The sequence below is a fragment of the Rhincodon typus genome, chromosome 24, assembly GCF_021869965.1.
Source record: "Rhincodon typus isolate 14 chromosome 24, sRhiTyp1.1, whole genome shotgun sequence".
NCBI classification, from domain to species: domain Eukaryota; kingdom Metazoa; phylum Chordata; class Chondrichthyes; order Orectolobiformes; family Rhincodontidae; genus Rhincodon; species Rhincodon typus.
The window spans coordinates 22,162,694-22,185,584 of NC_063355.1; the positions used below are offsets into that span (position 1 = coordinate 22,162,694).

Sequence of the window (22,891 nt, forward strand, 5' to 3'; positions counted from 1 at the left end):
CTATTTACCCTATCCATGCCCCTCATGATTTTATAAACCTCTATAAGGTGACCCCTCATCCTTCGATGCTCCAGGGAAAATAGCCCCAGCCTATTCAGTCACTCCCTTTAGCTTAAACCCTCCAACCCTGGCAACATCCTTTTAAATCTTTTCTGATCCCTTTCTTGTTTCACAGCATCCTTCCTGCAGCTGTGAGACCAGAATTGCACACAATACTCCAAAAGTGGCTGAACCAATGTCCTGTTTATTAACGAAACACTTTAGAGAGTTTATTAACGATAAACTCATAATAGCTGCAACATGACCTCTCAACTCCTATACTCAATGCACTGACCAACAAAGACAAGCAAACCAAATGCCTTCTTCACTACCCTATCTACCTGTCACTCCACTTTCAAGGATCTATGAACCTGCGTTCCAAGGTCTCTTTGTTCAGTGACACTCCCCAGGACCTTAAGTGTATAAGTCCTGCCCTGATTTGCCTTTCCAAAATGCTGCACCTCACATTTATCTAAATTAAACTTCATCTACCACTCCTTGGCCCATAGGCCCATCTAATCAAGATCTTGTTGTACTCTGAGCTAACCTTCTTTGCTGTCTACTACACCTCCAGTTTTAATTGCCTCAAACAAACGCTGTGATACTCCAATTTGTTGGTAAAGAGTGTTAGCTACTTATGAAACTGTTCACAAAATATGAAATGCTGAATTTAGCTTATTGCTTGGCGTTAATGATAATGTAAGCATATAATGGATGTATTTCTCTCTGAATGTTGTGATGTATTATATGCATCTCAGATGACATCTATTTGATCTTTTTTACTACGCCCATGTAGAGCAATCTGTAACCCTGTGTTAGCAGTTTGAGGTAGAGACCATGTGTAACTTGCACAGTGACCTTGCTGAATGTAGTTTCTGTACTAGCTTGGCCTCATGACTGGATTTAGTGATAACTCTCCAAAGTGTTTCGTTAATAAACTTGCCCACAAGGTTCAGTGCGTGAGTATGTATATATGGATTGTTTCATTTTGTGTACTTAAGATAGCTGCACAATTTGCACTGTGAACACTGACTTTGTTACAATGTCATCTTTTGTTTTTGCGATATAATTGGCTTTGATGGCTAGGATTCTGAAGCATGGAAGGAGTACAAGGGGTTTTGAAATAGCCACTTACTCACATTGAAAACAAACTGTTTTAAACCATTTATGATGTTCAATGTGCGTTGCTGACAGCAAGTTCCTTGGAAATGCAGTCACTAAATGATACCTGGCAAAACGCAATAATAACTTAGAGCATAGCGGGATGCTACAAGCAGCAAATAGGTGAAAGACCAGTTTTAGTATATAAAAAATTGTGTGGAGGAACTCAGAAATATCTGTGAAGAGGAACAGGGTTCCTGTTTAGAGTCTAATGTGACTTCTTTGGAACTCATTGAATAGCCAGGTAGCTTTTTTTTTAAGGAGATTTAACTGCTATTTGTTTGCTATAGGATCTTTCATGTCCTATTTAAAATTCTGGGTTGTGACTTTGATTTAATGCCTTATCAAAGAATAGCATCTCAAACATTGTAGCACTCCTACAGAACTGCAGTGCAATGTTAACCTGCAGTATGTGCTCAATTCCTGGAATAGACCTGAACTCTCAACCTCTGACTTAGGTGTCATCAACTTAAGCAGGTCCATGATCAGCTTTCAGCTGGTGTTGTGTAGTTTTGTTATTTTCTACAAAGTTTCCGCCTTCCTGTCCTGGGTTGGCCCCATATGTTGTGACAGTTTGTTTGCTGCTTGCCTGCTGGCATTGTTTTTATCCCTGATATTATATTTTAGTATAAAAAGGGAAGACCCTGGAAATCTGGATTTCTTAACTTCTAAATGTCAGCCTGGGGCTTTGTTGTAGAACTTGTGCCTAGAATACAAGATTGTGAGGGGGCTTAGCAGGGTAGATCATAGAATAAAATCAGATCATAGAATAGAATCCCTACAGTGTGGAAACAGGCCATTCAGCCTAACAAGTCCACACCGATTGTCTGGGGAGCATCCCACCCAGTCTCACCCCTCTACCCTATCCCTTTAATCCTGCATTCCCCATGGCTAATCCTTCGAACTTGCACACTCCTGGACAACATGGGCAATTTAGCATTGTCAATCCATCTACCCTGCACATCTTTGCACCATGCGAGGAAACCGGAGCACTCGGAGGAAACTCATGCAGACGTGGGGAGAATGTGCAATCTCCACACAGACAGTCACTCGAGGCTGGAATCGAACGCAGGTCCCTGGCGCTGTGAGGCAGCAGTGCTAACCACTGTGCTGCCCCATGTTGAAAAGATGTTTCTACTGGTAGGCGAATCTTGAACTAAGGGGACTAATTACAGAATAAGGGTGAATTCATTGAAAGCCTAGATGAGCAAAATGTTTTTCTCCCAGGTGGCAGTGGATGTCCGGAATTCTGTATCCCAGAGAATTGCAGAGGCTAAGTTGCTGAAAGTATTCAAAGAGAAGATAGATAGCCCACTACTGCCTGATATTTGGACAGTCTATGATAATTTGACACCAAAGAGAAGTTAAGACTCGGGGCAGATCTGCTATGATTTCATTGAGTGGTGGGGCAGGCTTGAGGGGCTGAATAGCCTACTGATACTCCTATTTCTTATGTTCTTACAAAGTAAAAGATTGAAAATTCAGATCCCATTTTTGACTTAGCTGTATAATGTAGACTAGCATTTCATGACTGTATTGAAGGAATGCTGCATTACCAGAGTTGCTGCTTTTCAAATAAGGCATAAAACAAAAGTTACATTTGCCCATTCAGATAGCCTTAGAAGATACCCTGGCACTGTTTGAAGAAAAGATCTCCCAATAAGCTGGTCAATACATATTCCTCAACTAAAAGTAGACGAATTGGTCATTTTTATCTTTACAAAAGGGAATTCTACAGATGCTGGAACTCTGAAATAGAAACAGAAAATGCTGGAAATATGCAGCACGTCAGACAACTGCTGTCGGGAGAGAAACAGAATTAATATTTCACAAGCTGCTAGTGAGGACCAGTCTTTTTGTGGGGTAAGGGAGTGGGCCATGTTCAACCATGGAGGGCTGATTCATTCTTTCAGGCACTGTCATAATCCTGTGCAGGACTGCAACATGTTCATCGACTAGAAATGGGATCAGCTCCCTGACAAAACAACTGAGCACTGAAGCCCCTGGACGTTAAGAAAGCCACGTGCCTCACACTGAGGCTGCCACTCAGGCACTTATTCCTACCCGGATCTGTGTATCCATATCCTTGCATTCTGGGCCACAGGCAATGCTGTAGATCAGAGGCAAGTGGTCTAGGTCATAAGGGTGTGGAAATCACAAGCCATGTGGTAGCGAATTGAAGCCTGCAATTCTCTGAATTTGAATTTGACGAGGGACAGAGCAGTCATTTTGGTGTTAAACGTAGTCATGTACAAATGATGAATATTTTACTTAAAAGTACCCAAGTACATTGCACAGTAATGTTCAGGTAAACTGCAGATACCACTTTGGTTCCCAAGTAATGGGTGCTACCAAACGTTTTTTGCCCCTTGTATTTCAGTGGGTGAGTTGGGAAATATCTGCAAACATAGTCTCCAGGAATGGAGTGAATGGGATTCTGTTCAAAGTGCGATGTAGAAGATCTAGGTCAATCACTGTCAGCTGCAAGTGGCAACAACAACTGAAAGCAGACCCAGCTGGCAGTAATTTGTGTTGGCTTGGCATCATTGGCTTGGAGAAGGAGAGAATTTCTGTGTTTTATGTAGTCATCTGAAAAGTGCTTTCTGTTTAACTTGTTAATTTATTTGTAAAATGTAACACCTTCTATGGCAGTAAGCTGCAGAGCTGCTAAGACTGGAATGGAACCCTTGCCTCCTCCAGTCTTTCTTTCCACCTGCGATCTTCAGATATTTAACAAAGTTTGACTTTAGACAATGACATTTTCCTGATTTTACCATGGCATTTTTAAATTGGTGATATTCCACTTTAAGTCTTTTGTTTTTTTTTTAATTGAGAAATTAGGACAATCTGGGTGCATTACCTTTCAGAAACAGAAAGCCTCCCAGATTTTCCAGTGAAGCAGCAGCTATCGAACAGCAATGTTTTACAGTGGGGGCCTTTTGGTGCTGCTGGGTGTCAAGGGGAACACTGGGAAAGGGAGAACCGCTCCCATCTTTTAGCTTGGGTTGGCTCCTGCACTCCTTCAGGAAATGCACTTGTTCTTTTCTGAACCTGAAACAAAGCCATCATGTTATTAATGTAAATATTTTCTGCACAGTTAGCTTGAACTTCCTGTAATTTGATTTGTCTGTTAGCTGTTAGCTTGCTTTCATTCTCCTGGCTGGTTGTCATATCTTTTTAAATCCAGTGTTCGAACTGTATCAACACAAGTTTGTTTTTTCATTGATTGTAATGAAATATTAGGGCGGCACGGTGGCTCATTGGTTAGCACTGCTGCCTCACAGCACCAGGGACCCGGGTTCGGGCAACTGTCTGTGTGGAGTTGCACATTCTCCCCGTGTCTGCGTGGGTTTCCTCTGGGTGCTCCGGTTTCCTCCCACAGTCCAAAGATGTGCAGGCTGGGTGGATTTGCCGTGCTAAATTGCCTGTAGTGTTCAGGGATGTTTAGATTAGGTGGGTTTGAGGAATGGGTCTGGGTGGGATGCTCTGAGGGTCAGTGTGGACTTGTTGGGCCGAAGGGCCTGTTTCCACACTGTCAGGATGCTATGATGATGATATATAAAAACATTGAATGCCCAGACTGTAGACAATCTCTGCAGGTTGGATACTAAATTTCAATCACATACGACCTTTTGTTTTCTGAATTGGGCTGTGTCTGGTAAACACTTTACTCTTTAGGGGAAAGGAAGAACTGCAGATGCTGGAGTCCTGCACATCCGTCAATGTGGTCTATCGTATCTGCTGCTCCCGATGTGGCCTCCTCAACATCGGTGAGACCAAGCGGAGGCTCAGAGACTGCTTTGTAGAGAACCTGTGCTCTGTTTTCGACAAACAACAACACCTTCCGGTTGCGAACTGTTTCAACTCCCCCCTCCCACTCCCTGGGTGACATGTCCATCCTGGGCCTCCGCCAGTGTCACAACGACGCCACCCGGAAACTGGAGGAGCAGCATCTCATATTCCACCTGGGGATCCTAGGTCTCAATGTGGACTTTACCAGTTTCAAAATCTCCCCACCCCCGGTCTCATCCCTGCCTCCTTGATCTGACACAACCTGTCCATCTTCTCTCCCACCTATCTACTCCTCCCACCTCACTGACCAATCCCCACCACTGCCCACCTGCATTCACTATCACCATCCCACCTACCTTAGATAGGGTGGACAGTGGGAGCCTTTTTCCTCGGATGGTGATGGCTAGCACGAGGGGACATAGCTTTCAATTGAGGGGTGATAGATATAGGACAGATGTCAGAGGTAGGTTCTTTACTCAGAGAGTAGTAAGGGCGTGGAATGCCCTGCCTGCAAAAATAGTAGACTCGCCCACTTTAAGGGCATTTAAATGGTCATTGGATAAACATATGGATGATAATGGAATAGTTTAGGTTAGATGGGCTTCAGATTGGTTTCACAGGCCGGCGCAACATCGAGGGCCGAAGGGCCTGTACTGCTCTGTAATGTTCTACGTTCTATGTTCTATGTTCCCCAGACCCACCCCTCCTCTCTCTATTTATTTCTGAGCCCCCTTCCTCCTCCCTATTTCTGAAGCAGGGTCCCGACCCAAAACGTCAACTTTCCTGCCTCTCTGATGCTGCCTGGCCTGCTGTGTTCCTCCAGCTCCACACTGTGTTAACTTTTTAGGGGATTCTGCTTTGATTCTTGCTCTAACGTTTACACTCATTTGCTTTCTGTGTTACGTAGCTAAACATTTTCCAGTTTTGTGGCTTCTCACCGCCACGTGATGTGATAGACAGCTGTTGAGTTTAATGATAAACCCCTGTTATAACTTTCTCTTTCGTACATCTACAAAAATTGATGCTATTTCCCAAAGGTTGTCAAGGGAGACCGCAGTCCCTGACAGCTTATGTAAATCAATAGGAGAATTGATCAGTAAGTTCACAGACGGTACAAAAATCAGTGGAGTGGAGAGGAGAATAGTGATAAGGATAACCTTTACATTGCAGGAGAATATAGACAAGTTGATCAGTGGCAAATGGAATTCAATCTGGATAAATGTGAGGCGATGCACTTGGATAGGACAAACAATACAAAAAAAATGCATGAGGAATGGTAGGACCCTGAGAAACACCAAGAATCAAAGGGACCTTGGTGTACATATCCACCAGTCCCTGAAGATATCAGGACAGGTGGATAAAGTGGTTAAGAAGGCATGTGATATACTTGTCTTTGTTAGCCAGGACATAGAATTTAATAGCAGGCAGGTTATGCTGAAACAGTATAAAATGTTGGTCAGCCACAGCTGAGTATTGTGCCCAGTTTGGGAATCCGCATTAGAGGATGGATGTGATAACACTGGAGAAGTGCAGAGGAAATTTACCAGGATATTGCCTGGGCTGGAGAGTTTTAGTTATGAAGAGAGCTTGGATAGGCTGGGGTTGTTTTCCTTGGAACAGAGGAGACTGAGGGGGAACATGATTGAGGTATATATAATTTTGAGGGGCATAGATAAGGTAGACAGGAAGAAACCTTTCCTCTTGATAGAGGGAACAATGACCGGGTGCATAAATTTAGGGTAAGGGTCAGACTATTTAGAGGAGTTGTGAGAAAAAGCTCTTTCACCCTGGAACTCACCACCTGTAAAGGTGTTAGAGGAGAAACCTGATAACATTTGGGAAGTATTTAGATGTGATCTTGCAATGCCAAGGCATGCAAGGCTATGGGCCACATGCTGAAAAAGGGATTAGAATAGTTAGGTGGCTGTCTTTGATCAGCACAGACATGATGGGCCAAAGTGCCTTTTTCTCTGCTGTGACTCTATTGCTCTGTTTTGCTGTTTGCTGAATCATTTTTATCCAACTTCCAATGATTCACCATCCACCTTTTAAAAAAATTGCTTACAAGTTTAGTGACTAAGTCCTACATATACATTACACATGCAGTAAGTTTGTATTCTGCCTTGGGATGCTTGTCTTTTCCCTTTCATAGCTAGATCGAAACCATTCTTTCATTATGCTGACGTTATTTTAACCAGTTCGGTCATATGTGTTATGTCACGTCTTGGTTGGGATAGATAACCTTTAACAAATTTATCTTTTTTATTCCTTTTTGGGATGTATGTGTTACTGGCAAAGGTAAAATTTATTGCCCACACTCAACCAATGTTGGTCATGTGACAAAAACCTGCACTAAGTATGAGAGTAATTAGTTTTAAGGCATGAATAATGAAGTGCGAATCTATATCTGTTCTATTTGATAGTTCATTTCCTTTAAGTTGTGGATGACTTCAACATGTAACTGATGAAGTTCACTGATATGGGATCCATAGGGAGGTTTTGTGGTGCAATAAATAGTGTCTCTGCTTCTGTGTCTGAAGCTATAGGTTCCAGGCCCATCCCCAAAGACTTGGCAGCAAAGGGAACTGCAACCATAATGTGGGGATAGCAAGAACTGCCGATGCTGGAGTCCGAGTGTGGAGCGGGAGGAACACAGCAGGGCAGGCAGCATCAGAGGGGCAGGAAAGTTGACGTTTCAGGTCAGGATCAAGAAGGGTCCCGACCCGAAACATTAACTTTCCTGCTCCTCTGCTGCCTGGCCTGCTGTGTTCCTCCAGCACCACAGTGTGTTGTCTCTGCAATCATAATGTGGCCGACTAGATATCGGTTTTTAAATTACTTTCCACACCCGCCAAAGACAGGGCAGAAAGAACAGGAGAGGTTTTTGGTCAGCTGTACCATTAAAAGAAAATTGGACTGTTTACCATCACTATCTGTAGCCCTGGAATACAATATAGGTGTAAAAGTGCATGGAAAGTGAACTGTAACAAACAGCCACCACTAGGAAATCTAAACAGGAGCAACCCATGACCTTTTCATGGGTGAGGCTGAGCTATAGGGTGGCATGGTGGCTCAGTGGTTAGCATTGCTATCTCACAGTGTCAGGGATCTGGGTTTTATTCCACCCTTGGATGACTGTCTGAATGGAGTTTGCACATTCTCTCCATATCTGCGTGACTTTCCCCCAGGTGCAATGTGCAAGCTGTGTGGGTTATTTGAGGTTACAGGGATAAGGTAGGGAATTGGGTCTGGGTGGGATGCTGTTCAGAGGGTCATTGTGGACTTAATGGGCTGAATGTACTCTTTCTGCACTGTAGGGATTCTATGATGAAACATGTCTAACCTAACCAGTATGTTCCTATGGCAACAGGCTTTTCCTGTGAAGCCTTTGATTGGTGGCAGAGTCTTCTAGAGTGACCAGTAAATCCTACCTGGACACCTGCCAGGAGAAATTCTGCCTGCATGTAAGGCAGGTGAAGAAAACAAGGGCTGTGAAATTTATGGTGGGAAGTTGGTATAGGATTCCAGGTGAAGCACAGCCACCTCTGGATTGAAAGCTTTTCCGTGTTACAGATTTAAATATTTTCCTGTTTTGAGGCTTCTCACTGCCACGTGATGTGATAGACAGCTGTTGAGTTTAATGATAAACCCTTGTTATAACTTTCTTTCACACATCGACAAAAATTGGTACTATTTTTCAAATGTTGTCAAAGTAGACTGCAGTCCCTGACAGCCAGGCATAAAGATTACTTCATTCAAAATCTCAATGCAGCTGCAATGATGTGCTGGCTGTATTTGTTTTGAGTTTAGCTTCACAATTTCTTTTCCGTCAATGCAGCTATGGGGATATGTCTTAGAACTAAACGGGTCAACGTGTATGGGGAGAAAATGGGAACAGGGCACTGAGTTGGATGATGAGCAAGAATCATTTTAAATGGTAGAGCAGGCTCGAATGGGCTGAATAGCCTGGTCCCGCTCTTGTATTTTCTATTTTTCTAGTACCTGCTTCATGCTCCTGATCATGGATCAATACCTTTTTTAAGAGCTACAGTTCTTGCACCAAATCTTTTCATGTAGCAGCTGCTTTGGAATCAATTATTTAGGCATTAATAGCATATTTGGAAAATCATAATCTAATCAGATAGAGTCAGCATGGCTTCATGGAAGAGAAATTATGTCAAACTAATTATTAGAGTTTTTTGAGGGAGTCTCAACCAGAATGCTTAGGTAGGAACTAATAGATGTGTTGTATTTGGATCTCCAAAAGGTGCTTGACAACATAGGTCACAAAAGGTTAAATCATAAGATAAGAGCCCACGGTGTTGCAGGTAGTGTATTGGCATAGAGAGAAAATTGGATAATGGGCAGGAAACAGTGAGTAGGGAGAAGCCGAGACAACAAGGTGCAGGGCTGGATGAACACAGCAGGCCAAGCAGCATCATAGGAGCAGAGAGGCTGACGTTTCGGGCCTAGACCCTTCATCAGAAAAGGGGGAGGGGAAGGGGGTTTTGAAATAAATAGGGAGAGAGTGGGAGGCGGATAGAAGAGGGATAGAGGAGAGGATAGGTGGAGAAGAAACAAACAGGTCGAAGAGGCGGGGATGGGGCCAGGAAGGTTCTTTTTCAGTCTGACAACTTGCAACTGGTGGCTTCCACTGGGATCACTTTTGGGACCAGTACTGTTTGCAATATATCTTAATGACTTGGAGGAAGGAAATGAATGTATTGTAGCTAAATTCTCAGGTGACACAGAAATAGGTGGAAAAGCAGGCTGTGAGAGGGATACAGACAGTTTGCGCAGAGATATTGATAGGTTAGGTAAGTGGGCAAAATTTTGACAAATGTGGGAAAATGCAAAGTTGTTCATTTTGAAGGGAGAACAAAAGAACAGAATGTAATTTAAATGAAGAAAAACTGCAGAACGCTGCAACACAAAGGGACTTGGGGACACATATGCATGAAACACAGAAAGTGAGCACACAGCTGCAGCAGGTGATCAGGAAGGCAATTGGAATATTGGCCCTTATTTCAAGGGGAACGGAGAATAAGAATAAGGAAGTCTTACTGCAATTGTACAAGGTGTTGGTGAGACCACATCAGGAATACTGTGAGCGGTTTTGGCCCCTTTGTTAAAAGAAAGATATTATTTCGTTGGAGACAGTACAGAAAGAGTTCATGAGGATGATCCGGGGTATGGAGCGATTGTCTTATGAGCAAAGGCTAAACAGATTGGGACTCTACTCACTGGAGTTTAGAAGAATGACAGGTGACCTCAGTGAAACATATAGGATTCTTAAGGGGCTTGACGGGTAAATGCTGAGAGGATGCTTCCCCTCATGGGAGAGTCTAGGACCAGAGAGCATAGTCTCAGGATAAAGGGGTGCCAATTTAAGACTGAGATGAGGATGAAATTTTTCTCTGAGGGTTGAGAGTCTTTGGAACTCTTTGCCACAGAGAGCTGTAGGGGCGGAGTCCTTGTATATAATTAAGGCTGAGATCGATAGATTCTTGATCATTTGGGGTATGAAGGGTTGCAAGAAAGTGGATGTGAGAAATGTTGGATCTGTCATGACACTATTGAATGGCTGAGCGGGTTAGAGGAGTCAAATAGCCTCCTTTAGTTGCTATTTCTTATGGCCTTATAGTCTTTTAGCTAACAGTAGTTTACCATGAGTTTCTCTTAACCAGACTATAACTTTTTAAAAATGAATTTTAATAAGGATTGAATAGATATTTGGCATTTCCTTGCACATTCCATTTTATTCTGCATTTCTATAATATCACCGCAGTTGGGGCTTGTTTAAACCATTTACATGCATTATGTTAATAGTAAACAGAACGAAGGGTATAAAACAATAAATAGCACTGAGTGTTTGACCTTGGCGACTGATTCCAGATAGTATGAATGATGTAAGCGCCTTCAGTTGATGTCGCTTACGGTGTCAGTGCCTGGTGGGTTTTGTCTGTACCACTGGGGTTTAATTATTGACCTGTACCGTGCATCCTTGATCTTGTGCATGCTCTAGATACCTACAGTCGACCCATTTAGAGCTTTGCTGATTCCCTAGTGTCAGATTTACCTCTCCTGGGCCCATCAGTGGGCAATGCTGCTTGGCTGATGACCAACAGTGGAGTATCACCAGATATCCCTAACGCTCAGCCTGATGGAAGGACATGCACAGAGCAGCTTGTGCAATTCCCCCAGACTGATATTCTCAACATCCCAGTCCAATGAGGCATGTCAGGTTCGTTCATCACCAGCTACTTAGTTCAAGTTCATATCAGAGGCTTTGAGGCTGATTCACTTCCAGGATATTGGCTGACCTTATTGATTAGACTGAAAGCCTCCTTCACAGCAACTGTGTGACGCAAATATATGTTGCAGCCTCATCTCAAAGAGAGGCTGCAAGAATCCATTCCATTGCATGGTTGGGAGTTGAACCATGAAGGAGAATTGTTCAGGCTTCTGTTGTATGCTAGGTGCATAAAAATTCTCCCTGTTCTCATAACAACAGATATGAAATCTGAATTGGAAAGTGGTGAGAATCCCTTTCTCCCCTACTGGGAAGTGATTGTAGGATCACTGAAGAAGTACAGCATCCTGAGCCAGAATACAGGGAAGGCTTTGGGGAAGGGAATGATAGAGATGATAACTTTCAGACACCAGAACTGGATTTTATACTTTAGGAAACCAGCTGAAGAGCAGATCATCTGGTGTTCAGGAATTTAGAGGATTCACTTTTAAAGCAAAGCTGTTGCTGAAGAACTGGCCAACAGTGACAGACTTGATGCTCTTTGTGTAATTTTAAAAAAAGTCAGTTTGTTACAGTAATAATGAAATTAATTAGTTATTGTACAATGTTATGCCTTCTAATCGGTGTCGAAAAGTATTGGTCTTTCACATTGTAAATGTGCCTTGTATAAGTTGTCAAAGAACAGCTGCAAGAACTTCAATTTAACATTAATTGTTAGACTTGAATCAATTATAGTTATAGACTGAGTTCCTAAAGCTCTTTCAGTCCTGACTAGACCACTCTCAAATACATGAATGCTTTCACAAATTTCACAGAACTTAACATCATCTCACACTAAGTACAACAGAGTACTTAAGAAAGGCAGTGAATCAGTCAGTCCATTCTAGAACAACACCTTGCATCTTCTGGCTGGCTGGGTACTTACCTCTTAGTTTGTTCTGTCTGTTGACTGAAGTTCTCTTATTGTACACCTGGCTGCTAAAAGTTACTGCTTACTAACTTTTGCTAGTGTTATGATCCCAGCAGATATTGTTACTGGCCAAGCTAGATCCCAGGCAGGAACCTGGCTTAAAATTTGTTTTAGTTTTAGCGAAGCGGTTTTTCACTGAACCATAAACACAAAATGCTGCAGATGTTTCGTTAACAAAAAAAAACGAAGTTTATTCCAAAAGGAACAAAGAAAATACAACAATCCAAACAATGTGCTTAAAATACAAATTCAAAGATCTTAAATGTAGTAAAATTATAATCCCATTAATCCCAAAATACCCCTGTATAAATTGAAATGAAGCAAAACAGCTTTTGTATGCTACCCAAACATCACTTTAGTAAAGTTCCCAAAACATCAGTCATATGCTACTCAGACCTGAATTCCTGTCATACACATTTGAAAGGTTTATTTCACTTATGACTTCAACTTTTAAACTGGAACTGCAGGTAGCTTCTTTTTGGAACAATCATGCACTTGTGCTTCAAAGTACTCAGCATAAATACAATATTTGGGTTTGTATCCCAATGTTGCTGTTCTGGGACTATCATGAACTTTTCATTTCAAGGTAATCTCATTCACTATCTCCATCACACCTCTCTTAGGAGCACTGCTGTATACAGCCACCCTACTCCAAGGGTTCCACAGGACTAACACTACCAAAAGTTAAAAGTGCAACTAAAACTCCCTGTCTCTGTTATGAATACTTCCCTTAAGCTTAATAATATAGATCCTGGAACACTCTAATAAACCTTTGAGGCCTCATAATTTAAAATAAACAAAAGTTCACGAGTGCACAAATCCATCCGCTCCACAGCCAAGTTTCAAAACGTGTTTTTTAAAGGAATTGTCACCGTTACTGAGTACTTACAAGTCAATTATTAACTTCAGGCAAACACATCTTAAAATTTACTTACTTAAAAAATAAGACATCCAACCTCATAGCAACTAATGTTAAAAATTACACATATAAACCCCATGGTTCACATCACACTAGCCTCTATCTCTGTGCATGGTCAGTGATGCCCATGAACTCTGATACATTTGCTATTGCATGAACAGCACATGATCAGTCTCGGATTGCCTAGGCAGTGTGCACCCAATTTCTGTGTGGTTTCCTTTGGATGATGGTCAGTTTATTAATATCACTTTCTGTTATTTGCTGACTGATTTCCTAAGGTGTCAGCTACTTTGAAAGGACAACATTATTGTCCTTTGGTCTCCAGAAAGATAGGTTTATAAAGATTTCCATTAGATCACACCACGTTATCAGAAATCAGTTTCCTGCGCTGGTGTATGGTGAATCTGTTCTGTACGTCATACAATGTGAATCTGCACATTATTACAATGGTGGTGTAACTTTTATTTATTCTTTCATGGGATATGGGAATCACTGGCAAGACCAGCATTTATTATCTGTATCTAATTACACTTGAACTGAGTGGCTTACTGAACCATTTCAGAGGGCAGTTAATAATCAGCCATATTGCTTTGGGCCTGAGGTCACATAGAGAGCAACCTGGGTAAGACAACAGGTTTCCTTCAGTAAAGGACAGCTGTGAACCAGGTGTTTTTTTTTACAGCAATGGTTGTCATGGTCATGACTAGCTTTATAATTCTGATTTATTCCGTGAACTTAAATTCCACTTGCTCCTGTTTTGGGGTTTGAACTCATGTTCCCAGAGCAGTTAGCTTGGGCCACTGGAGTACCAGCTGAGTGATAATACCTCTACATCAACTTCTTCCGCTATGAATGAGATGAGGAAATTCAAGTTCAAATTTTACTGTGAATTTGCCTTCTCCCAGCTCCACGGATGAACCTATCTGAATTCTGCTGGTACATGTGTTGCGATCCAAGTGACTTTTTCTTTTCTCTTTCAGGCTGCCAGCATCAGCAAAGCTATTAACAGCCAGGAGGTACCTGTCAAAGAAAAGCATGCGCGAAGTATCCTTTTCATTTTAGAGAAAGTTTGGTTCCAGATTCTTATTAATAACTTGAGGTAAAATTCATTTGATCAATTTGTTTGGCAAAGGTTAAGTGGCTTACTTTGGTCATTCTACTCCTTGGTCAAGTTCTGCCAGCCTGGGCATTCATTTTTTTTTGCCTTTGGCCAACCATTAGCACATTTGCTGAAATAGACAAGATAAAGAGTAAGTCAATCCCCCCGCTATTGTGCATTAACTGTGCCTGGAACCTCTTACAAATTTATTGATGTGTTGATTCCATTTCTCAGACCAGACATCCTTTATTAGCGTTCTGATTAGCGCTAACTTGTAAACAATTTTATACTGTGGATCTATGGCCAGAGGTCACCATGTTAGCACTATCAGAAACCTGGCAATAAAGGAAGTTTATGTCTTCTTTTTACTTTGGGTTTGAACTGTGCTCCTTGAAGTGAAAGGAAGTGTTTTTCCATCTGTGTCTCCTTTGTTTCCCTTTCTATGACTGCACTTACACCAGGATATGTCTTTAGACATTTAAACCAAATACTCTGTCTCTATCTTATTGCTTCCACACTGTTTATCTAGATATACATTTGCATATTTTTTCATTTATCTTTTTTCACTTGTAATGTCTACGTAATGTCATGCACACAACGCTGAAGATTGAATGCAAAGAGAAAGAGAATTATCAAGAAGCAGTTAAATATGGATAGCTCCTAAAACATCCTCATTTGCACTTGCAAATACTAGCTACTGGTTTTGACTACATGACTGTCTGTCTATAATTTAACCAGATTTTCCATTTGACAGTAAGTCTAATTCAATTATTTCTTTCCTTTCTTTCACAATGCTGTAAATATCATGAGAATTGATAAGGAAATGAGTGGCTTGCCCAAGTATACCCAAATAAGACTATCTCCATCAAAAAGAATGGAGCATTCTGCTTTCTAAATATTGACTTCGGTGGGCTTTTTATAGCAATGGGATGCAATTGAATTAAGCTATGGCAAAGTTTTCTTAAATATGGGACAAGTTCTCATTGCATCTCTTCCTTGAACCTCAAATCCTGTCAAAACTGATGAAATAAATGGATGAGAACACCCAGCTTTGTACATTTAAATAATTTTATTCTTGGAGGAGGATCTAATTTTAACTAGATTTTGTTTCCTAAAAAAAATTGCACTAAGTCTAACTGAAAGTCCTTTTTAACTAAAACCCCTGGGGATTAAAGCAAAATTTTCTCGTTTAATCACGTTATCAAGAATTGGCAAAATGAAACAAATGCCTAATGACTTTAAATAATTTAGCTGTGACATTTTGTCTTTACCATTTTTCTTGAGTTTCTTGACTCCACTGAATGAATTATATTGGGAACACATCATGAGAAAGGCGCATTTACCTTTTGGTCCTATGCAATTGGCCTTCCATTATCCAGCAGTTCCATCATGAGTTGGAAGTTCTGTCATGTCCTGCACAAGGTCCTCAGAGATGGACATCCAAATGTAAGTCACTTTTTATCTAATTTTCAAAGTTTTGTAAAAGATTGTTCAACCTGCAAAACTGTTCAGTCCTTCATTTTACCAGTACTTTTAAATGTTTTGGCACAACAGTTTTGTTAAATCCAGGAAAGGCATTTTTGATACATGAAACAAGCTACTTTTTTTCAATTTGTTGATGTCTTGAGTGTAATTCTGAGATGTAACATTCATTATAGATTGCATGAAGTGGTAGATATGACTCTTTATTCTGCTTTAAAGTGAATTAATATTTTGGAGAAATATTATGGGAACATAATATTTTGATCATAGGAGGCTTGAGAGTCTATTTTGCAGTGGCATGGAAATGAGTGATGTGTTCACACCTCAAAAGCCTGAAGTTTAGTACAAATCTAAAGGAACTCCAAAAGGATACAGATAGAACCCTTCTTCTCTTTGTCCTGACTTCTGTCCTGGGTCAAGGTTATCACTTGGGTTCCATCAAAGGCCAGTACGACTTCATTATTACACACTGGTATGCAAGCAGAAATGGGGGTATCACACAAGAAACCCACCCGGAACATATGTGGAAATTTCTGAAGAAGGGTCTAGGCCCGAAACATCGGCTTTCCTGCTCCTCTGATGCTGCTTGGCCTGCTGTGTTCATCCAGCTCTACACCTTGTTATCTCAGATTCTCCAGCATCTGCAGTTCCTACTATCTCTAAGGCATTTTTCAAGGTGCTTTCACATGGATAATGAACTGTTGGCGGCATGTGTATGGTGTTCCCATTTCTGTGATCCACGTGGCTCATATACACATTGCTGATGGTTTTTGAATCCAAAGAGTAGAGATTAATGGTGTGGTATGGAAAGATAATATTGCCTGAGGAGGACTGATACCTTACCAAAGTAAAATGCTGTAGTTGCTGGAAATCTAAAACAACCACAGAAAAGGCTGGAGGAACTCAGCACACCTGGCAGCATACAACAAAACAGAGTTAATGTTTTGAGTCCAATATGACTCTTTTTTTGCAGAAATAGTCATTGTCTATTTTTTTAAACTTCAAAGGAAAACATTCATGCAATACTCATAGGCTGAAGCTTTCTCTTGAACGTTTCTGGAGTTTCACTGCTGTAACAAAACAAAATCTATATTGCTACAAAACAAATCTATGATTATTATGTTTCGAGACTGTGTGTTTACTTTAGGGTGTAATGGGGTCATGTGACATGTTCTGAAATCTGCTTAACAACAGACCTGGGTGATGTTGCTATAGGTTAAAGGGAGATGTGAATTGTTTGCTGGAAAGAAGGTGCAAAGTATTCATGTGGCGATCTTGGCAGCAGCATCTGTTTTTACAATGGCTACCCTGGTGTTGAGAATATCAGATTGCCAGCAGTTATGCTTAAACTGTTCACTTCCATGATAAGAGAGTTAAGATCTTAAAGATAGCTAATTTCATTTCTACCTGGATACAAGGCCCGTGTGATTCATGTTGTCATAGAGATGGATTTTGGAATGGCAAGGGTCTCTAATTATCCCCAAAACTCTCAGACACAGGTGATATGCCAGGATCTGAGAGAGAGGGAGCAGCTAGAGGGTGATAGTTTCTGTGGTTCACTGTGTTGGAATATCCATTGGAGCTCATGGTCTGACTGAAAAGGATTTACAGTTAGGCTGGAAGATTTGTGTCACTGGAGCTAAATAGGAATGGGAATTAAATGGGAATTTCTAGAAAAAACTCCCTTTGTGGAAGATGACTCTGGGATTAAAAGTTACCAGATGGGAAATGAAAAGAACAGAGTTAAACCCTTAGGAGGTAAGAATCACTTTGGACTGGGTCCAAGAAAATCAAAAGAATACTTGAGGAACAGCGTAAAGTATATCTGTGAAGTGTGTTTTTTCTAAAAATTAATAAGTTCTGTTTAAAGTATAAATTAATTATAAGAATAGTGTATAGTGAGTGTTGTTTTTAGTCTGTCACAGTACAAGTCTTAAAACTTGAAATCTGGTGTCATCCTTTTCAACTGTTAACTAGACTTTCAAATCTTTTAAGCTAATGGTTCCCACATGAAATATGCCCATAAATAAATTAAGGAAACAAACTAGTTCTTGCACTCTTAATGTGTTAACAAATTGTTGTGTATTGAGTACAATTAAACCATTAGCTATGAAGGAAGAAGAGCATTTTGTTAAGTTTACGCAAAACATTTAGGGGAGACGCTGAAATCACCTGCTCATTAGGTTATCTGCTTTTAGCTTTGACTGGTTTCAAAACTGACGATATTTGCTGTTTTGGCCACAACGTATGCACTAATTTTGAAGACGAGTAACATTTAGTTTACTTTCTCAGTCTGAAAATTGAGGCTTTTTTTTCAGGATTCATCTCATTTCCTGAGAAAGCCGGGCCAGTTTCTTAGAGATATGATTTATATGATACTCTTAATGTTGAGAGAAGTTATTCTTTGTGTCACAAAACTCGTTTCTACTTCTTTCCTAGGTTCTTCATGACTTCACCAGACATAAAAGTAATATCTGTGAAATGGGAAACTTATGGGTAAGATGAATCTTGAGAATTGTGGCAGTCTCTTTCAGAAAGATGGTGCCAGGAATAGTTTTTAGATATTTATTTATTTTTCTTTCTCTTTTCAATTGTTCTGTAACTGCCATGGCATATGGGGATTTCTACTGAAAAATGTTAACACGCATGTTTGACAGATGTGTCAATAAGTTGAGTAAATGTTAAAATTTTCACATTTGTGGATCCCCTCTGGCATTCATATATGTGGAGTTATCATGACCTGTAGTCTTCAAATGAAATAAGGCAACAGGGAAATAGTTGGATCAGACCTTCCAGATATAATTCAGTCTCTATTTTGATGTCTTGTATTTCTTTTATAAAATCCTATGTCTACATTAATTTTAGAAACTGAATACATAAGCTTTCCTTGCTGTAAGTTCTCTACACTTAGAGGTGGTAGTTGGATAAAGGCATAGGTCCAGCAAGACCTGTTTTTCATATGTAGTTTCCATTGGAAAGCATAGGTATTTATAGACTGACAGGTTTTACATGGATACTTTCCGTTCATGAATGAAAGGAGTGATTTATGGTGAACACGGTTCACAGGAGGCTTGCATGAAAGTCAGCTTTTAATATATTACACCTTAGATTGAGACACATTAGGGAGGTGGTAGCGTAGTGATAATGTCATGAGACGAGTAATTCAGAACCCCAGGCTAATGATCTCTGGACATGGGGTCAAATCCCATCACGGCACGTCCTGAAATTTGAGCTCACTAAAAATCTGGAAGAAAAGGCTGGCCTTATGATGACCACATAATTCACTGTTGATTGTCATTTTTGGAAAAGAAAATCTGGTACACGAAGGAAATTTGCCATCCTTATCTGGTTTAGCCTGCATGACTCACAGCAAAATGATTGATTCTGAACTGCCCTTTGGGCAATTAGGCATGGTAAATAAATAGAGGTAACAAGGTGTAGAGCTGGATGAACACAGCAGGCCAAGCAGCATCAGAGGAGCAGGAAAGCTGACGTTTCGGGCCTAGACCCTAGATGTTCATCCAGCTCTACACCTTGTTATCTGAGATTCTCCAGCATCTGCAAATCCTACTATCATGGGAAATAAATGCTGGCTTAGCCAGTGATGCCCGTGTCTCATTCATGAAAGAAAAATGAATCGACCGCAGAAGCTTCAAGAAATCCTGCCAAAGGCAGTCACTGACTGATATGCTGAGTGTATGATGTGAACCAGCAGTGTTGGCGCAGGTGGACCCTATTTATGGGATGTGCTCTGTTTGAGCCTTAACCACCTGCAAACCTTTCTGGCAACACAACTAGTTTTGCCTGCTTGATTCCACACACTGACTTCTAGGGTGAGTATAAGCCTAAACATGTACTGAGCTGAAAAATTGAGGCCAAATTCTAACATTGATAAGAGCTCTAAAAATCTGTTTGTTAGCTGGAAATGGGACTCATTTATGCACTGAATATAGGCCTAAACATGCATTGTGGTGCCAGTAAAATGGGATTGTCTAAACTGTGAAGTAGTGTCACAAGCTGTGACAATTAGAGATAAAGACAGGAGATTGACCATCTAACATTATAAATGCTCTTTGGAATAGTTGATATTGGTTGAACTGTCAAATTTATTGTCATTTCAGTTGCATCTTTTCGAAAGCAGGTTTCGATACTTTTTATGTATCAAGAACCTTCTTCTCACAGTATGTTCTAATGGGATTACAAGAAGAGTTCTTGCGTATCAGGACTTGATAATTTTGTATCATGGCGTTAGCATGTCAGAATACTTTGTCCCGTTCAAAGAGGTTCCGTGGCAGGAAACCAAATGTCTTATTTCTGAGAGTATATACTGTTATTAACAATGTAACCTTTGTTTTGAGCGTTTGTAGTGGAGCTCACCATTGATATTGAAGCTGGTTTTATATTATCCATGTTATTTCTGAAGGTTAGTGATGGGTCTGATTCAGCTGGTAGCAGTCTCATTTCTCAGGCAGTGGGTTCAAGTTCCACTTGTGGTCTTCAGGACAATAATCTCAGCTGACACTGAGAGTGCTACATATTGAAGATGTTATCTTTCAGGCAAAACATTCAAACTGAGGCCTACATGATGCTATTGGGCAGATGGAAAAAAAATTGATGGTACTATTTTGACAAAGTGCAGTGGAATTCTTCCTGATGATAGAGTCACTGTTTTTGTTTTTAATCTCCAGAGAACATAGTCCCATGCCAATCAATTTCTTCTCATAAGAAAAGCCCTGTGCCAAGAGACAGTCTATTGTCCACACACACTGCTAAACTTTAGATTCTTATTCCTGGTTTCATCCTGGTGGATCTAGTGGGATGTGGTGTTGTATTGGTATTGCCACCGGACTCATAATCACAAGTCCCAGACTAATGTTCTGGGGACATGGGTTCGAATCCCACTATGGCAGGTGGTGAAATTTGAATTTATTAAAATAAAATCTGGAATTAAAATCTAGTCTAATAGCAACTGTCTAGACAGTGCTGTTTTGTCATAAGAACTCATCTGGTTCTCTAATGTCCTTTAGTGAAGGAAATCTGTCATCCTTATCCGGTTCTGCTTAAAGCAACTCTAGACCCACTGCTGTGTGGTTGACTCTTAACTGCCCTCTGAAATGGCCTAATGAGCCACTCGGTTGAAGGGCATTTAGAGTTGGCAATAAGTGCTGGCCTAGCCAGTGATGCCCACTCCCCATCATCTGGAGGGAGGGGGAAGGAACACTGCTGTGTTTGTGTGAAGGGTTTGGGCGAGTGGGATCAGGGAGGAGTGCGGGTCAGGGGCTTGGATATTTAAACAAACTCATTTAAATGCACATGTGCCAGTTCTGGTAAGCACACATGCATGAATTTTCAGTGGTGCACAGCAGCCACGTTTGTGGTGTCAATAGACACGGACGATTAAAAGCCATCTTTCAGAATTCTACAGTGTCAGAGTTCATTATTTGAACTCCTAGGGTTCCCATGCCCCATCCCCATAAAATTCAGACCCATACCGCAACCAATCTCCAAAACCCAAATGCCTTACATTTTATTCAACACAGGAGCTAATTAAAATGAAAGGTATCATGCTCTGCTTAGCCCTGGGTCAGTGGTAATGAAGGTAGTATAATTGTTGATGGGGGAGATTAAAAATTAGCTAATTTATTTAGAACATCAATGTTCTCCAATCTTTAAACTCAAAACGAAAGCAGCTACATAAAGTGTTTTTAAGGACTAAGTCATTTTAAATCAATTGTGGAACCAGCTAAAGTGGTCCAACCTTCTCCAACCCTGTTCTGAAAATACTGAGTTTCTGATGAGCTACACATTTGTCACTCTTCATCTAGTATGTCACTGGACTGACAGCTGACATTCAGCCATGTGGCCTCCAATTCTGGACTCAATCCTTGCTCCTTGTTCAATAGTTGTAGATCTGCACTGAACCCCTGTAAGAGTCATTGGATAACATTAAGGTCAGGAACTCTGAACTTTTCCACCTGGTGACCTCAGGACAGTTGTAACACCAATACAGCAACACAGATTAAAACTAAGTACCAAAACAAATTGTGAATGGGAACAAGGGCCTTTGTAACCTTCGTGGGTGTACTCCACATCAGAAAGCCCATTTACCATTGCAGCCATACATTTTTACTCCTGAATCACTTCTATATAAACTTATGTGAAACCACCTCTTCAAAAATATGAAGTAGTATTCAGCTGTAGAAGATGAAAGCTACAGAATTGACATTCACTGAAAGATAAGGCCATAAACCCCATTTTACCATCAGTTCTAAGAGAAACTTGAAAATGTGTTTAGAAAGGTGAATACCCATTCTCACTGCCATTCTCATATTTGTGAAACCTAATTCCTATTAAACTACTATTGATGATGTTATCAATTAACCATTAGAAACTCAGACTTCTCCTTATGAATTTTATCGAAGAATGTCATTATGACTCGTCTCACTTTGTCCCAGTTTGGCAGGTCAATTTAAACCTATACCATAAAATATTTCGTTAATGACGTCATATGTGTGGTTGATGCGAGAGAAAACAAAATTTGTTATGAGTTTCAAACTTCAGGGCATGGCTACCAGTGACCTTATCACCAGTTAAAATTGTAAATCCATTATCCAGAAGGATGTTGGCCCCCATTATTCACAGGGTCTACATGTTTGGTTTCAGATGTGAAGGTGAGAGGGGAGGTAAATGTGGGATGTGGTGGAGAAGGGAGCACAGGAAGCACGGACTTGATTGTTTCTCACAAATCCTGCAGTTCTTAACTGCAGGGTGTCTTTTTAATTTCCTTTCTTCTGGGTTTCCTGCCTTGACAACTAGTCTAATTAAAAGGCTGGTTGCCTGTTGATTGGAAAACAATGTGCTCCACGGGAGCCAGTGAGGAAAAAAGCAGCTGGGACAAGGTAGTAACATTGTGGTCTGTGGTCAAGGGAGGAGAGATTGCTGGAGGAGAATATTTTGTGGAGGGGAGGTTGTTAGGAAGTATGGATACTGTGAGGGTGAGGAATTATTCAGTGGTTAGTTGTGCTTGAAGGAACCACTCCTGACCCATAAGCAGTCCTGTAAAGATACCCTGCATTTGGATTTAGCCCACAGGCCATCTTTAAACTGTTGAATCTTTTGAGGCCGATGAAACCTGGGCAGCATGTGTCAAAACATTGTTAAAATGAAAACATGCAG

General features: G+C 40.8%; 1 protein-coding gene across 1 annotated transcript in view; it reads left to right on the forward strand.

The window, feature by feature from the left end:
- The window catches only part of LOC109913383 (huntingtin-interacting protein 1-related protein), a 254,945-nt gene that overhangs the window by 152,092 nt on the left and 79,962 nt on the right, over nucleotides 1-22,891 (forward strand). The window contains exons 3-5 of the mRNA XM_048611714.1: nucleotides 14,115-14,178; nucleotides 15,537-15,679; nucleotides 18,155-18,211. Coding sequence (XP_048467671.1) covers nucleotides 14,115-14,178; nucleotides 15,537-15,679; nucleotides 18,155-18,211 — 264 coding nt within the window. The remainder of the gene's footprint in view (nucleotides 1-14,114; nucleotides 14,179-15,536; nucleotides 15,680-18,154; nucleotides 18,212-22,891) is intronic.